At 47.7% G+C, this 17,320-nt stretch overlaps 3 protein-coding genes across 8 annotated transcripts in view; 2 read left to right on the top strand and 1 right to left on the bottom strand.

The window, feature by feature from the left end:
• Positions 1–220: 220 nt before the first annotated feature.
• On the top strand, positions 221–2,399 carry HSD17B10 (hydroxysteroid 17-beta dehydrogenase 10). The gene is made up of 6 exons (XM_039851450.1): positions 221–297; positions 589–753; positions 1,285–1,449; positions 1,575–1,703; positions 1,785–1,893; positions 2,065–2,399. The coding sequence occupies exons 1-6, from the start codon at positions 271–273 to the stop codon at positions 2,253–2,255; spliced, it is 786 nt and encodes a 261-aa protein (XP_039707384.1). The 5' UTR covers positions 221–270; the 3' UTR covers positions 2,256–2,399.
• Positions 2,400–2,544: 145 nt separating this feature from the next.
• RIBC1 (RIB43A domain with coiled-coils 1) lies at positions 2,545–16,283 on the bottom strand. 5 transcript variants are annotated; one of them, XM_039851445.1, is made up of 8 exons: positions 15,008–15,245; positions 11,177–11,252; positions 10,206–10,322; positions 8,842–8,923; positions 8,295–8,672; positions 3,727–3,845; positions 2,906–3,297; positions 2,545–2,790 (listed from the first exon to the last, which is right to left on the bottom strand). In XM_039851445.1, exons 2-8 carry the CDS (start codon positions 11,198–11,200, stop codon positions 2,709–2,711), a joined length of 1,194 nt encoding a protein of 397 aa, XP_039707379.1. In that variant the 5' UTR covers positions 11,201–11,252; positions 15,008–15,245; the 3' UTR covers positions 2,545–2,708. The 5 variants fall into 5 exon arrangements, with proteins under 5 accessions (XP_039707379.1, XP_039707381.1, XP_039707382.1 ...); XM_039851447.1 differs by having other exon boundaries at positions 8,295–8,639; positions 15,008–15,234; XM_039851448.1 differs by having other exon boundaries at positions 2,906–3,162; positions 15,008–15,232.
• SMC1A (structural maintenance of chromosomes 1A) overlaps positions 15,359–17,320 on the top strand; it is a 33,060-nt gene continuing 31,098 nt past the window's right edge. Inside the window, exon 1 of one of the 2 annotated variants that reach the window (XM_039851442.1) lies at positions 15,359–15,545. In XM_039851442.1, coding sequence (XP_039707376.1) covers positions 15,437–15,545 — 109 coding nt within the window. In that variant the 5' untranslated portion in view covers positions 15,359–15,436. The remainder of the gene's footprint in view (positions 15,546–17,320) is intronic. The other variant, XM_039851444.1, reaches the window with a different exon arrangement.

Genomic DNA, 17,320 nt, shown 5'->3' with positions numbered 1-17,320 from the left:
TGTCCCCGCGAAGCTGGCCTCTGTCCCCGGGCCAGCTAGAGAGTCGGGCGGAAGGTGTGGTGGTATTGTGCTGCTGCTCTTGGGTTCTTTTCCCAGGTGAATCAACTCTGCGGGCACCTTACCGCAACCTAACCCTCTCGGACCCAGGAAGTTGGTAGCCGCCCTGACGTCCAGCGCGGCACAACGCCCTCCCCGCCAGCCCCGCCCCGCGGCTTCGCTTTGGCCAACCAGCGACGCCGGCGGCCCCGCCCATTGAGTTGTCTGCATAAAATGGCTGCGGTGTGTAGACACGTGAAGGTATTCGGGCTCTTCTCCCTGCCGCTTGCTCTGCTGTACCAGCTACTACGGCGTGGCCATTAAACTAGGGTGAAGAGAGCGGTGCTAGGAGATAGGCTTTGTATTGCAGTGGTGGGGCATGGGAGGCGAAGGTCAATTCTCTGCCTCACGTGTATGTGGGGTCTCAGTAGTAAGGAGAGAGGCACACCTAGGTAACACCGCAGAGGTGACCAGGATTCTGCCCGCAGAAGCCTCAAGAACGGCCAGATAAAAGGGTCTGGATAGCGTAGCTGCTGACTGCTCTCTTCACAGGACCTGGTCGCTGTAATAACCGGAGGAGCCTCGGGCTTAGGCCTGGCCACAGCAGAGCGACTAGTGGGGCAGGGGGCCACTGCTGTTCTTCTGGACCTGCCCAACTCGGATGGGGAGGCCCAGGCCAAGAAGTTAGGGAAGAACTGCGCCTTCGCCCCAGCCGACGTAAGTGAGGTCACCTCCCCTCCCCCAGGGTGTTTATGGGGTCACCTCCCACAGGGTGCTGTCCATGTGAGCGGTGGACCCATCTCCTTTAACCTTCACAAAGTGGGGATGGGGACTGGACATAATAGAATCTGGAGAGGTTATGTATAGTTTGAGAATCCTTATTGAGCTCTAATTTTATATTTACAAAGTCGAAAAATTTCATGAAACAAACTACGGACAGTAAAGAGGTACAAAAAGGTAGCTTATTTTCATAGCAACAATTCCTAAAACAGTGCTCTGATCCACAGCAATTGAGAATGTCCACAGGTACGTGAATTTACCAAAAGAGGATATAGATTTGAAAAATGTTTTGAAACACTGTTCTGTAGTACCTATCATTTTCAACTTTATCCCACCCTCGGGTTTTCTCATGGCCTCTACTTTGCTTACATAATTCTCCCCTCCCCGCCATAGGTTTAGTGGTGTGTGTCTGTGTGTCTTTGTGTCTGTGCTGGGAGATAAATACGTTCTCCACTTTTCCCTTTGAAGGTGACCTCAGAGAAGGATGTGCAAGCAGCCCTGACTCTAGCAAAAGAAAAGTTTGGCCGTGTGGATGTGGCAGTCAATTGTGCTGGCATTGCAGTGGCCATGAAGACATACAACTTAAAGAAGAACCAGGCCCATTCCTTGGAGGACTTCCAGCGAGTTCTTAATGTAAAGCCTTGGAGGTTCTCTAGGGGTGGGAGTAAGAGGTGTCTGGCTGTGGCTGTCTCCGAAGCTTTTAGGGGACAAAAGGCTGCCTTTACCTCGTCCTAACCATGTCTCTACTGGTCTTCCAGGTGAATCTCCTAGGTACCTTCAATGTGATCCGCCTTGTGGCTGGTGAGATGGGCCAGAATGAGCCAGACCAGGGAGGCCAACGTGGGGTCATCATCAATACCGCCAGCGTGGCTGCCTTTGAAGGCCAGGTGTGTAGACAGGGGCAAGGCTTGTGCCTCTTTAGTGACTTGTCGAGGCCCTCCCACCTATGACCTCCACTCCTTCTCCAGGTTGGACAAGCTGCATACTCTGCTTCCAAGGGGGGCATAGTGGGCATGACACTGCCCATTGCTCGGGATCTGGCTCCCATGGGCATCCGGGTGATGACCATTGCTCCAGGTAGACATACCCTTCCTGCCACATCTGGGATTGGGTGAGATCCATGGGTTATTGAGAGGGGAAGGTATCCACCACCTAAGCAGCAGCAGCCTTCCATCTCCAAGCATAGGGAAGTACCATAAGTAGGCCTAAGGTGAGGGAGGACTCTGACTCTGATTCTGTTTTGTCTAGGCATATTTGGCACCCCGCTGGTGACCAGCCTCCCAGAGAAAGTACGCAACTTCCTGGCCAGCCAGGTGCCCTTTCCCAACCGACTGGGTGACCCTGCTGAGTATGCTCATCTGGTACAGGCCATCATTGAGAACCCATTCATCAATGGAGAGGTCATCCGGCTGGATGGGGCCATCCGCATGCAGGCTTGAAGGGAGAAGGCAGAGAAAACACATACTTCTCCACCCTTTCTTTCCCAGGCATACTATACTACAGCCTGGGAAAGCCAGTAACCATTTTGTAACTACCCACTCGTCACCTTCTGTGCCTAATAAAGTCTCTGTTTCTCACAGGGAGTGGGTAGCACTGTGTGTTGGGGGTACTGGCATTGGAAATAAAAGTGAATGGGTGAAGACTGACAAGGCTGGATGCTCAGATCCCAGGGGTGGTGTGGGAAAGGCAGTACCTCATATCTTTTGTGTCCTGTTACAACACATGGCCTTGATTTTAGTGGACAGCTTTATTTCATAGGGTTAAGGTAGGGGTACTTGCTCAACTCCTTCCCACTGGGGAATGAATGGGGAGGAGGTCTGCAGCATCTTCCTCTCTGACTCCTTGCCTCTGTGAGCTTGATGGGGGAGAAGGGAGAGAGAACCATCTTGAGCTCAGCGGCTGCTGGTGTTGAACTGTAGGTAATATTGGGCTGTAGGCTCATTGGTGTAGATTATCGAATTTAGATAATTATGCCTGTGAAATGAAGGAAGTCCAGAGGCTTCAGCTGATGGGCTTTCCCTCTCTGGCCCTCACCATTCCTCCCCACTTCCTTTGTCATTCATCCCTGCTGCCTCCCCCTGGAACTCACTGAGCACTTTGCTCCTTAGCCAGCTGCTGGTTGAAGGAGCCCAGCCCCCTCCGGAATTCAGCACCCAGTTGCCTCTCCTGCTCTTCCAGTTCCATGGCTGCTTGGGCCAGGCACACGGCCTGGCCTTCCCATTCTGCATTCTGTGCTCGTTCGGCCTTGCGCTGTGCCTCCTTTTCAAGACGTTGCACCTCCTGAGCTTTCTTCATGGCAGCTCGCTGCTCTGGAGTTATGCCCTTCCAGCAATGGGACTGGACCCGCTGGGGAGTCACAGAGTGTTGGGCAATGGGGTGTTTCTTAGTCAGGTCACCTGTGATCTGGTTTTGGATCTCCGTGAAGTTGGCATCCTGTTTGCGCTTATGCTCACGGCGCTGCCGCTCAGCCAGCTCAGCTGCCTGGTGGGGTCCCCGAATGTGAGCCCAACCTCAGGGAACTCTCACTCACAGGGGATGGGGAGACATGGCCCTACTTTCCTCCAACTCAGAGAGAGCAGGAACAGAGATATTGCATGGCTCTTGAATGACCTAAGGTTGGTGAGGAGTGTGGAATGGGCAGGGAACTTCTCTGCCCTCTGGAAGTCTAGACTGAGGCTGGGAAAGGGAGAACAGCGTGTTTTGTTCTCAAGTCATCCTGACTTTGGAGGTGGAGAACGGCATCTTCTGACCTAAGAGGGCCCTTGGGTAAAGGGGGGAAGTCCTCAGGTAGATGAGAGGGCTGGTGTTGATTCGAGAAAGGTTGTGAGGAGAAAAGTATTGCTAAAGTTCCCCAGAACTTTGCTCAAGGGATTGGGGAGAGCCCAGAGCACTGGATGGCTCAGGTCATACCTGGGCTTTGTTGGCGTTGGCCATGGCAGACATCATGGCTATGCGACAGGACTCCTCCAGCTTGGCCACCTGGGCGGCCCTCGTGTCCATGGCTAGGCGCAGCTGGTCATTGAGCATTTCTACACAGAGAAATATGGTCAAGGCACTATACTGGCTTATTCCATTCCTGGTTCACTCATTCAGCCATTTGTTCATCAAGCATTGTGGACATGTGTGTATGTATGTTTGTGAGTGGGGGTAATGTCCTGATTGTAGAGACGTAGAAGGAGCTACTTTGTGGGGCTAGGGATAGCCAAAGTGGCAGTACAAGGATTTCTCAAGTGCCTAACTGAAAGATACCTCCAATGGACTTGAGTTCCAAATCCAGCTCTATTGCTTCTGAGCTGTGTGACTTTGGGGAAATCATTTCATCTCTCTGAGCCTCAGTTTAAGGGCCATGTGTTGGGTTCTGAGGACACCACGGAATTCGATCCTATCCTAAGCTCCTTGGCTAGCATGTGTGTAGGGGGACAGATCAAACATAGATCACCATACTATAATGTGGTAAGGTCAATGAGATGTGTACAGGGCTTTATGAGAGCTTTAGGTGGTGGGTGAGAGGAAGGCTTCCAGGAGGAGGTGATCCTTGAAATACATGTTGTACACAGGCAGAAAGAGCAAAGGGCATTCCAGGCCATGGGTATAACATGAGCAAAGGTATCGACACTTTTAATCCAGCTACACCGGTTTTGCTTTCTCGAACATGCCAGACACTCCTGTCTCAGGAATTTGCAATAGACGTTACTCTTGGCCCATCTCACTTGCTCCCCTCTGGTGTTTGCTCAAACGTTACCACTTCAGTGAGGCTTTGTCCCTCTCCTATCTAAAATTGCAAACTGCCTACCTCCAACATTTATCCCCCTTCCTTGATTTTTCTTCTAGCATTTGTCGCTATCCAATATACTCTACATTTTCAATTATTTCGTCTATTGCTTTCTCCTCACTAGAAAGTAACCTTCATGAGGGCAAGGTTTTTGTCTGTTTTATTCACTACCATGCGCTAGCACCTAGACCAGAGCCTGTCACATAGTAGGTGCTCAATGAATTCATTCGACAAATATTTATTGAGCACCTACTATAGAGTATAAAATGCAAGTGGCTAGAGAGCTTTGCAGGGCCCAGACTAAGGGCTAGAAACTTCACCTGGGGGTGGTGGGGAACATGGGAGAATTTTAAGCATGGCGGTTAACACGGTTAGATTCCTATTTTTGAAAGCTCCTTCTGGTGGGAGACAATGGAGGTAGGGAAGTCATCCTGGAGGTTACTGCAGTAGGCCAGTAACCTCCAAGGGCTCAAACTAGGCCAGTAGTGGAAAGGATGGAGGGGAAATATATAGGCGGTTACACATCAATAGTACTTGATGGATTGGATGAGGGGCTAAAGGAGAAAGAAGACTCATGGATGCTTCCCCAGGTCCTCGCCTAGGTGACTAGGTGCATGGTGTGGCCACTACTGGAAGTAGAAGATATAGAATGAAGAGAAGGTTAGGGGGCATTGATGAATTCTGTTTAGGAAGCTGAGCTGGAGGTGGTCAGCAGGCATTTGGATATCTGATTCTGCAGGTAGAGTCTCCTCAGCACAGAGGTGGTGACATGGTAGCTGAAACCAGAATGAGGGCCGAGGGCACTTGAGGTAAATATGTAGGGTAGGGAGAGCAGTGGTGTGCTAGGGATAGTCTCAAGAAGGAAGGTGTAGAAGGAAGAGGAGCCCATAAAGGGCAGACAGAGAAGGATGGTCAGAAAGCTACAAGCAGAATGTGCTGTCACAGAAGCCAAGGAAGAGAAGGGTTCAAGAAGGAAGATGTAACCAGAGTCAACCGTAGCAAGAAAGGTCCAGTCAAGGAAAAAAGAGTAAACAGAGCCCCTTGTGCCTGATAACACCAAGGGCATTGGTGATTTTTGTAAGAGTAGTGGCGGCGAAGTTGTGTGGTGAGAAATGAGATCTCAGGGGGGTTGAGGTGTGACTGGAAAGTTAGGAAGAAAAGACAGCAAGTGGAAGCAGATTTTTCAAAAAGTATGATAGTAAAGGGAAACAGCTAGCTCACAGGATCTAGAATCACAGGGTGGAAGGAGGCTTTTGTTTCTTTAAGATGGGTTAGATGTAAGCATGTTTACCACACAGAAGGCCAGTGGGAGGGGAAGTGCTGAAAACTCAGGGGAGGGGATACCTGAGGGAGCACAGACTGGGGGCAGGGGCCAGAGCAGAAAGAATGGGGTCCAGAGCACAGGCTAAAAGCTTGGCTTTGAAGAGGCACAGGGACACGGACTTCAGAGACTGGAGAGCTTGGGAAGCGGGGCATTGGCGGGAAGAGATAAGGGTGTGCTGTTTCATTTCACTTTTCACAGCAATCTGGAAAGGCTCAGACCCACTTTTCAGATGAGGACACTGAGAGTTCAGAGGTGAAGTAAAATACCCAAGGTTACACAGCTGGCAAGAAGCGGGTTGGGATTTGAATCCAAGGTCTCTGGAGGAATCAGCCCATGCTCCTTCCATCACACCACATGGACTCTCAGTGTAGTGCTGTCCCTGTGCCTCGCTCTGCCTTCTTCTACCCCTCCCTGCTGTCATTGGGCAGCTGGCCCCACACTGTCGCTGCAACTGCTCTGACAAAAATCACCAACTACTCCTCACTTCCAAATCCAATACATAGATCTCTGTTCCTGTCTGGAACTGCTCCAGGTCATTCGACATTATCAATGACTCCCTCTCTGAAACTCCTCTTGGCCTCTGAGTCCCCACTTTCTCATGGAGACTGAGGGAAAGTTAAGTATGGCATTGTAGTCAAGAGCACTGTCGCTGCGCCCAGCCTGCCTGAGTTTACTTACCACTTTTCTATCACCCATGAGCTTTATGACTTTGGGTAAGTTATTTAACATCTCAGTTCTTCAGTTTCCTCTACTGAAAGTGGGGATAATACTAGTACTTGCCTCATAGGGTTGTTGTGATAATTAAATGAATTACATACATGGTAGAAAGCTTAGCACAGTATCTGGTACACGTAAGTGCTCAATAAAGGTTTGCTATTAGTATTAGTTATTATTTTATGCATCTTTTTCCTACCTCCATTATCCCTTCTCAGTCTTTATTATGGGCTCCTTTTCCTTTACTCATTCATTCACTCAAGATACATTTACTGAGCATCTACTATGTACCAGGCTCTGTGTAAGTCACTGGGGTTGTAGTGGTCAATAAGACAGCTTTGGTCTTTGTCTTCACAGAGTGTACCATTTGCTCACCCCTTTCCCAGGCTCCAGGCTTGGCATTCTGCTCATTTGCACACACCCCCCACCATGGCCCCCAGATCTCTCCCTGTAGCCCAGACTGGCCCTGGAACGTCATATAGATACATAGCTGCCTGTCAGCCACCTCCTCTTGGCTGCAAGATTTCCTTGCCTCTGGGCTTCTCATTTTAATCTAACCTCCACATTGGCTGACAGTTATCTGTCTAAAACACAAATCATGTGACCCCAATGCTCAAAACTGCAGTGGCTCCTACCTCACTCAAAGCCGATATCCTTGCCATGGCTCATAAGGCCTACTTGATCTGGCCCCTATTACCTCTCTGACCTCACTTCCTACCACTCTTCCCCACATTCACTCTGGCCCCACTGCTATTCCTCAAACATTCCAGACACCCTCTCTCCTGTCTTAGGGCCTTTGCACTAGCTATTTCTTCTACTGGAATAGCTCTTCCCTCAGATATTTGCACTGCTCACTCCCTCATCTTCAGATCTGTGTTCAAATGTTATCCCAGTGAGATTTTCCTTATTTAAAATTGCCACTGTGCACCCTTCTTCAAAAGTTCCTATATACCCTTTTGTGCTTTATTTTTTCCTCTAGCAATTATCTTAACCACTTTATATATTTCTCTATTTTATCTTGTTCATTGTTTGTCCTCATTAGAGTGTGAACTCCATGACAGCAAAGATTTTTCTGATTTGTTCACTGTGCTAGGCACAAAGTAGGTAGCTTAATATTTGTCGAATACTGAAATGGTCTTGTCACTCCTCTGCTTCAAACCCTTAAGTGGCTACCCACTGCCTACACAATAAAGTCACAATTCCTTAGTTTGGTGTAGAAGGTTCTTGGCCCATTTTCTCTTCCTCCAAGCCCTCAACCCTGGGCTGTTAACATTAAACTGTTCGTGTATCCTAAATCCCCAGACCATTCACAGCCCTGATGCTCTTTCTCTTGCTGCCACCTCTGTCTCCATTTTAAAGTTGAGGAAAGTGAAGTACAGAGAGGAAAATTCATTTGCCCAAACCAGCCAGTAAGAGGCAGAGCTATTAGGTTTGGCTTCGCTGTGCTGCCTCCAGGTAACGGAATAACAGGTTGGTCTGGGACCAATGGCTATCCTGTCAGTTACTGAAGGAAGTCAGAGAAGTTGGGGTCTGCTCAGTCTTTCAGCAGCAGCCCTGTGGGTAATTGGACCTCCTTCCACAGTTCTCATCTCTCCTGGGTGCTGTACCTGACTCAGGACAATTCCCTGCCAGGCTTCAGGTCTCAGCCTGGAGGGCCCAGCTGCTTACCTATACGCTGTTCTTCAATCCTGGCTAGCTGTTGCTCCCGAAGCTGCCTCTCCAGGCTGGATCTAAACTGCTCCTGCTGCATTCTCAGGCACGCAGCCCTGTCCAGGTCTTCCCCAGACAAGTACTGCAGGCTGGTTAGGCCATAGTAGGGAACGCTGTCATTGTGACAGGCTGGAAACTCGTTCCAGAATCGGTCTGGATCCGAAAGGTCAAATTCACACCTATTCCTGAGCTGCTGCTTCTGCTCACGAAAGTCCTGGACTTTTTTGGCCAGCCGACGTGTCCGTTCTGCCTCTTCCTTCTCTAGCATCTGGGCTACCAGATCATACTGCACCTGGTTGGTACCTGTGGGTGGTAGGCGGGGACATGTAGAATGTCCTGCGAGAGGGACAGAACCCACTCAGCACAGCCTGTGCTCCCAAGCCCATCTGGTTTATTCTACCACACCCAGGCGTCAGGCCTGGCTCCAAGGCAGAACTGCCATACCTCACCCCACTCAGGCCCTTACATTATCCTGTTTGGCTGGCCTTTGGCCTTGGGATTTTACCATAAGCTGCCTCCTTGCTCCGCTCTGCTGCCTCCCGAAGCCTCCGCTCTTCCACCTGGCTATTCAGGGCTTCGACATCCACCTGATCCCAAAGAAATGAGCTAAATCAGGGTAGGGGCCTAGTAGCAGGCCTGAATACTCTAATACAAACTGCTCGGAATTTACTGGCTTCGAAATCCTCCTATAGATCCCCAATACCTACTGAATAATGTTCCACCATCTCAGCATGGTTTTTAAGCCCCTCAGTGGTCGAGCTTCTGCTTCATTCTCCAACCTCATCTCATACCCTCTTCCCCTGTCCCACCTTCAGAAGCTCTGTGCTTGTAATTCTCTGAACAACTTAAGCAGTTTCAAACCAACAGCCTTTGTTCCAGCTGCTCCCTCCACTTGGAGCACTCTTTCCTCCCCCTTTTTACTCAAATTCATTTCATTCCTCAAGACCAGCTCAGGCTTCACTTTCCTGACTCCCCTGACAGGTGCTATTCCCACAGGGTCTAGGACCCATTGGGCAATTTATGTTGAAGGTGGCCTTAATCAATGATCTCCCCCAGAGACTGAGCCTTAGCATTGCACAACGCAGAGCTTGGCACAGAGATGGCCCTAGGAGGTGCTTGCCAATTGGATCGCAATTACACAACTCATCCCTCAGCCAACTGTGTCAGGCACTAGGCTCTGGTTTCCAGAGCTGCCACCATATGTTCATACTCACCTCAACACTTCCTTTAGCCTCATTTTACTGAGGAAGAGCCTGAAGCTCAGAGGAGACAGGTGACTCATCCAAAGCCACACATCTAGTAAACAGTAGACCTGGCCCTTGAGCACAGGTATGGGGTCTTTTCCAGAATACCATCCTCCCCCTATCCACCCACTCGGCAATCTATTTTTTCTTAAACGATCAATATTTTCTCTTTATTTTGATAATGATTCATTTAAAACATTTCGAAATAGTGCAAAACGGAATATAGTTTAGTGAAAAGTCAGTGTCCCTCTCATCTCTGTCCCTCAGCCTATGAACAGTTTCTTATGTAGCCTTCCAGAGAGAGTTTAGGCAGATGGAATACCAAATATCCTTTAGACTTCTTCTGGCTCCATGTTGCTTGTCTCTTGAGAACCAGGCCACCTGGCTGAAGAGTCGGCTGTCACTGGCTCCTCTTCCCCCAGTCTCTTCCCTTGCAGCTCCACACTCCCTCCCAGGCCCTTCCCACACCCAGGGGTGAGTGCCTTCTCCTCCTCTCCTTCCTTTATAGCCCTAGGGCCTGCTTGAATTAGGGAGGGGCTGTACAAGGCACTGCTCCATTCTCCTCCAGGTGCAAGAGTGAGGTGGCTCCTGGTCCCAAGAAAGTCCCTGTTGCCCACTCACTCACCCCTATGACTCGGGTCCGCGCATTGAAGATTCGGCTCTGTCGCTCCTTTTCTCGATTTCTTCTAGCCTCAATGGCTGCCACCTCCTTGGGATCTGGTGGCAGGTCTAGCTTAAACATCTGGAGTAAGGGGGAAATGGGATGACCCATAATGCCACACCCCCACCCTCATTCCTTTCTCCCCACAGTATCTCACCAGTTACTGATTCCTATTGATTTTACTTCTTGATATATTTCGTATTTGTGTCCTCCATCTTTGCTGTCACCACCCTAATTTAGGCCTCACAATCTGGTGCTGGACAATATTCCCAGGAGCCTCAGCAGCCTCCCTTGCTCCAGTGTTACCTTCTTTATTTCTTCCTCTGCACTGGCTACCAGAGTGATCCTTCTAAAAGCAAATCTAACCATGGCACCCCCCTCAGCTTAAAACCGTTAAATGGTTCCTCAGTGTTTACAAGATAAAGTCTACCTGCCTTTGCTAGATTTGTAAGGGTCTCCATGATCCAGTTCCTGCTCACCTTTCCAAGTCTCAAACTCATTTACAACATTCTCCCTTTCACATTATACTTTATTCAGGTTTACCCATTTCAGTAACTGATACCATGTTCCCATTTACTTATTTATTTTAGCATTTCATTTATTTTTATTACTTATTCTTTAGTCAAATGAAAGGCTAGAGGACTTAAATTTGCCTGTGTTCCTTCATATTTTGGGAAGCCCACTTTTGGCATGTGAGCCAGCTAAAGCCAAAGCCAAAAACATTTTCACAAACATAAATCTTATCATGTCTCTCACCTGCTTAAAACCCTCCGCTGGCTTCCCATTGCACTTAGAATCAGATCCAAACTCCTAACTTTCAAGATCTGGTTCCTGCACACCTCTTCAGTTAATCTCTTACCACCCGCTCCCTTGCTTACAGTGCTCCAGGCACACTGGCCTCCCATCAAGTCCTCCAATAAAACAACTGTTCCCACCTCAGGGCCTTTATACACAGCCATTCTTTTGTTTGGAACACCATTCCTCAACTCCTCTTATAGCTAGTTCCGGTCCCCTTTTTTTTTTTAAAAAAAAAACCATTTTGTAACTGTGAAATATTAGATACATACAGAATACATATAATCCATATGCATGTTAAGAAGTATGAAATACACATGAACCAACTCTCCAACTTAAGAAATAGAACACGATCACTACTATTACGTGTCTCATTCCTTCTTTCTCTCATCCTTACACTGAGATAACCACTATCCAAAATGTTAATATTCCTTCACTAATATGTATTAATATACTATATGTACCATTCCCCGAACAATATTTTAAAATATTTTCTTGTTTTGGAACTTTATAAAATATCATGAAGAATGTATTGTTCTGCATCTTGCTTTTTCCACTCACGTTCATTCTATCATTTAATAAATTTTTATGGAGTGCTTACTGTCAGACACTCCTTTAAGCATCGGAAGACATCAAGGAGCATAAGCAATAAAAATCTGAGTCCTTGTGGAGGTTACTTTATAGTGGGGGCAGACTTACAATAAAGAGTACATTAAATAGTTTGTAAGAAGATAAGCGCTATGAGAAAAAATATAGAGTAGGATAAAGGGAATTGGAAGTGCCAAGGAAATGGTTGGGTTTTTGTTTTGTTTGTTTGTTTGTTTGTTTGTTTGTTTTGCAATTTTAAATATGGAAGTCAGGGGAAGCATAACTGAGAAGGTAATATTTGAGCTAATACTTGAAGGGAGTCACCTATGCAGATATCTAGGAAGAGAGCACTCCAAGCAGAGGAAACAGCAAGTGCAAAGGCCTTAATGTGGACATGAGAGGCACACATTCAAGGGAACAGCAGGAGGCAAGTGTGTGAGTGAAAGAGAGGTAGGTAGGAAATGACATTAGAGAGATAACGGAGGGGCCAGAGCATGCAGGACTTTGCAGACCACTGTAAAGGCTGTGGCTTTTACTCTGGGAGAAACTGGCAGCCATTGGAGGGTTTTGAGCAGTGGGAGTGATGTGTGCTGTCTTTGGTTTTTAAAAGATCACTCTGGCTACTGTGTTAAGAATAGACCAGGGGCAGGAGAGGCAAGGCTAGAAGCAGGTACACCAGACAGGAACCTGTAGCAGTTGTCCAGGCAAAAGATGATGGTGACTCACACTAGGTTGGTAACAGCAGAGATGGTGAGAAGTGGTCAGTTTCTGGATATATTTTGAAAGCAGAGCCAACAGGATTTCCTGATGGATTGGATGTGTGGTGTGAGAGCCATATCAAGAACAACTTCAAGGATGTGGGCCTTGGCAATCAGAGGGATGGACTATCAACTGAACACTGTGTAGGGAGATGGGATGTATGGGATGGGGGTGAATCAGATCAGTTTGGGACTGTTGAGATTGACAGGTCTATTATATATCCATTGATAGCATACAAATGGTATGGTAAATTTTTTTCTTGCTCAAAAAGATCTGCTGCTCCTTTCTATAGAAGGATTATACATCACAGGGTTAGCCATGTGATTTGCTTTGCCTTCCCCGTGTGAGAGTTGACATGTGCCATCCCCAAGCAGAATCAAGAGCCATTAGGTGATAGCCACCTTTTCTCTTCACTCTGCTGAGACTGGCAATGTCTCAAGTAAGGGCTGCTCCTTCAGCCTGGGTCCTGGAATGATGACATAGAGCAGAGATGCAGCCAACCCACAATGAACAAGCAGCAGGAATAAAATTTGTTTTTATAAGCTGCTGAGATTTTGGGGTTGTTTGTAACCTCAGCATAGTTTAGCCTAACCTGATACAAAGGAATTTAAAACTATAAGGCTGTAAGAGATCTCTAAGGGAGTGAGTGTAGATGGCTAAGAGTGTCCTAGGGGTGACAGGGAGAAGAGGAGCCAGCATTGGAAGCTAAGGAGGAGTGGCTGGTGAGGTGGGAGAAAAACCAGAAGTGTGATATTAGAGAAGCCAAGTGAAGAGTTTTTGGGAGAGACTGAGCAACTGATGATGGGTTAAGAGGAAGACTGAGAACTAAGTAACATGAAGGTTGCTGGTGATCTTGACAAGAACATTTTTGGTGTAGATGTGGGACCAAAAGCCTGATTGAAGCAGGTTCACTAAAGAATAAGACTCTGGCACAAATAACCCAGTTTACTTTTTTAACTGCAAGAGAAAAAGAGGGAGGAGGAACCTGAAGATTAAAAGAGACATATACAGGTGGGAAAGATTCTCTAGCATAGACCTGGAGTGGAAGTGCAGGATCATAGTATTTAAAGCATTATTTAACATTACCAGATAAATGAATGCTAACTTGTTTTCCAAGGAGAGTGTACCAATTTACACTTTCATTATAGTGTATAAAAACTCCAGCCACTCCACATTTTCACTAACATTTGGTATTGGATTTTTGCCAATTTGTGGGTGTAAAATTATAATTATCGACTTTAAGTGGCATTTTCCTTATTGCTAATGAGATTGCACATCTTTTCATGTGTGTTTTGGCCATTTTTGTTTGATTTTCTGTGAAGTGTCTATTCAATTTTTAAAAATCAGGTTGTTTATCCTTTTCTTATTAATTTTAGGAGTTCCTTATGTATTCTACACACTAAACATTTCTCAATTTATATGTGGCAAACATCTCCAATTTGTGGTTACTCTTTTCACTTTATTATTATTTGATAATAATTTTTATTATTTAAGAAATCCCGAGATCATACATTCTCCTGTATATTCTAAAATTTTACCTTCCTTATTTAAGTTTTTAATCCATTTGGAATTGCATTTCGTATATGATATGGGAGGTGGGGATTCAATTTGATTTTTTTTTCCCCAAGCCCCATTTCATCTTTTAACAATGTAACAATAGTTCCTGTCAGATTCCTGTCCTTTGGTCATTTTATCCCCTCAGCCTGATTGCGATTGTTTCTCCCAGTTGAACTTCATTTATGGTTCCTTTACTAGATTCCATCATCCAAGCTTTCTCACTTTCCTGGACTTGTCCTAAGACTTTAAGATTCTTTTCGGCCTCCAGAAATCATTTTTAAAACAGTTACAGGAATGGCTATGGCAACCACCAGACCCTTTCCATATCTAAGTCTAAGCACCAACCCCAGCCTACTAATTCCATCTGCCACCACAACATAGGGTCACTGAAGGGGAAGATTTGGCAGAATTTTAAGCTTCTTGGACTGCTAAGGCCATGGCCTTAGTAATGAAAAGGTATAAGGTGATAGGGGGATGAGGGTGGAGGACAGAGAGCAGAGAGAGAAGAGGAAGGGGAAAACAAGAGATGGGGCAGAGGGAATGGAGAGGAGGGAATGGGATGGGGGTGAGGCATGGAGAGAGAGAGATGAAGGGGAAAGGATAAAATAAAGGTGGAGAACACTGGCTTAGGGGCTCTGACTCCTAAGGGTTCACACAAAATACCTTTCTCAGCAAGGAGTCCCAATTTTCAAGCTCCTAGGTGGGGTCTAGATTCAAGTAGCCAACAAGTGGCTCAGGTCCAAGACTGTTCTTGGCCTACAGTGTCAGTCTTTGTTTGGAGGAACAGGAGGGAGGCAGGGGATAGAGGCAGTACCTCTGGCCATAGCTTTCCCCAGCTGGTATCCTTGTTGTTCCAGAGTACCCTCATCTCCCTTCACACCCCATCCCACCTCTAACCGCACCCCACTCCGCCTCCAAACCCCCAACCACAGCAAGGTCTGAGCTCACCTAACACCAGCCTCCCGCCGCCCTCCTTCCCGTAAAGCCCTCCGCTCCCCGGGGTCCTTCCAATTCCAGATCCTGTTCTTGTTTGAGCCTTCCGGTTAAAACCACAGCTGTACTCTCACCTTCCCCTGCCCTACAGGGCATAGCCCTGCTGTGACTTTTGACTCGTTTCGGCAAGCGTGAGCTCTGATCCCGTCTGCTGCCCGGGAGCCTAAAAGCGGCGCAGTCTCTTCCAGGAACTGCTGCCTTCGCGACTCGGCCGGTAGTGGCGGCGGCCGCGGCCTGCGTTGCCATGCAACAAGAAAGGCGGGCGGGGCCCAAACGCCTGCCGTAAACTCGCGCCCTGGCAACGGATCAACAAAACCTCACCCGCCTGAAGGCCCCCACCCCTGACTTCCGCCCTCTCCGGAAGCAGGAAGTCCCGTTCGCCTTGCACTTATTCTCGCGAGGTTTGTGATCCGCCCGGCCTGCACTGCGGTGTTTCCCGCGCAGGCTACCCCAGTTCTCCGGCGTACGGCGCGGCCATTCGTACAGGCGCCGCTGCCGCCGTCATGGGTTTCCTGAAACTGATTGAGATCGAGAACTTCAAGTCGTACAAGGGTCGACAGATTATCGGACCATTTCAGAGGTTCACCGCCATCATTGGACCCAACGGCTCTGGTGAGATAAGCCCTGCTGTGGCCCTGCACACGTCCCAGCCTGGACCCCCAATCCGGCAGCAGAGTAGTACAACCCAGCCCGTGCCACCTGGAATGTCGCAAACCCTAACAGGTTCCTTGCCCCTCCTTAAGGGATTCGGCCTAAACCTGCTTTCCCCGTTCGGGTGCTCTGATTCAAACCTCTTCCCCAGGTGTCAGGTGCCCGGTCTTTGCGTTTTCCCCCTGCTCCCGCCGGAGTGGTACGCGCCAGACTGTACGTTCACCCGCCCTCTGCCCCCTCCCGCCAAAAGTGGCTGTCCGGAGTCCACTGCCAGCCAGCTGGCTTCTCTGTCTTGTATGAAACCTCCGGAAGATGTGGGACCGCTGGTAGCCCTCCCATGGTCTCTGGTCCCAAACGATACGCTTACGCGTCCCTCCTCGCATTGGTACGCTCCAATTTCTCCTTTTTTAAAACTCTCCTCCGGAGGCGGCACTTTTGAATTTGAGACCCAGCGCTCGCGTCTCCAAAATGCTTGGGGTCTCGACTCTCCACCCCATCCCCCATCTCAGAGATGGGGAAGCCTCAGACTAGCCCCTTTGCTACCACTGAATCCGTTAAAAGTCAGAACGTACTCGTTCACCTTTATTGAATACTTACTGTCTTATAAGGAGATATTCAAGGTGCTGTGGAAACAGCGGAGACTAGAATAAGCCATTCTTTCAGGGAACTTACATTCCAGAGGGGAAAGACAGTAATAAAGGAGAGAAGATAATTCTCGGCTGTGATAAGTGCTATGCAGGAAGTGAGACAGGTTGATGTAATAGAGTGACTTGGGTGGTGTCTTTAGAAAGGTAGTCAGTAGTTAACACTGTAACTGTATTGTATATTTGAAAGTTGCTAAGAGAGTAGATCTTTAGAGTTCTCATCACAAGAAAAAAATTCTAACTGTGAGGTGATGGATGTTAACTAAAGTTATTGTGATCATTTTGCAATACATACAAATATGGAATTATGTTGTACACCCGAAACTAATATGATATGTCAGTTCTATCAGTAAAACTAGGAAAAAATAAAGGGTGGTAGAGTAAGACCCCTATTTCATATCTTAACTCCCCATCTCTAAATGATACACCATGGATTCCTCCATCTACCCCAAAGGTTTGTTTTGGAACACTGCTGTGCACCTCCTCCAGAGTTATTCTAGCTAAATCATTTCCTAGCATTAGGGGCTGCCCTTGCTGAAGTAGCTCTGACAGCTTTGCTGGGTTTAGCTCTCTATGGAGAGCAGGGTTTCTCAACAGCAGCACTGTTGACATTTCCAGCGAGATAATTCTTTGCTATGAGGTCTGTCCTGTGTATTGTAGGATGTTTAGTGGCCTCTACCCAGTAGATGACCCCAGTATTCCTACCCCCAGGTGTGATAACCAAAAATGTTTCCAGACATTACCAAATCCCCCCCCGGGGGGGGGCAAAATTACTCCCCCTCCCAACCTCATTTGAGAACACTGGCCTAAAGGCTAATGCTTGGGGTTCCACTCCAGTTTCTTAGGATTTTGGTGTGGTGGAAAGAGCCAGGATGTACCTCTTAGTATTAGTCCCCTCACCATGGGTAGATTTGTATACCCAGCTGTTTCGAAAAGGCCTTTGGTCTGTCTGACTGCCTCTCTTTCCCCCATTCTTCAGTGTCCACCTCCATAAGGCATTCCTTGATTCCCCTTAGTGAATTGTATAGAGTAGACACTTGATATATGTTAACATTTATTTTCTTCTGTCTTGTATCTTCATCACTGGTCTGA

The sequence above is a fragment of the Pteropus medius genome, unplaced genomic scaffold (genome assembly GCF_902729225.1).
Source record: "Pteropus medius unplaced genomic scaffold, Ma_sr-lr_union100, whole genome shotgun sequence".
Lineage (NCBI taxonomy): Eukaryota > Metazoa > Chordata > Mammalia > Chiroptera > Pteropodidae > Pteropus > Pteropus medius.
This window is presented reverse-complemented; position numbering and strand designations above follow the sequence as displayed.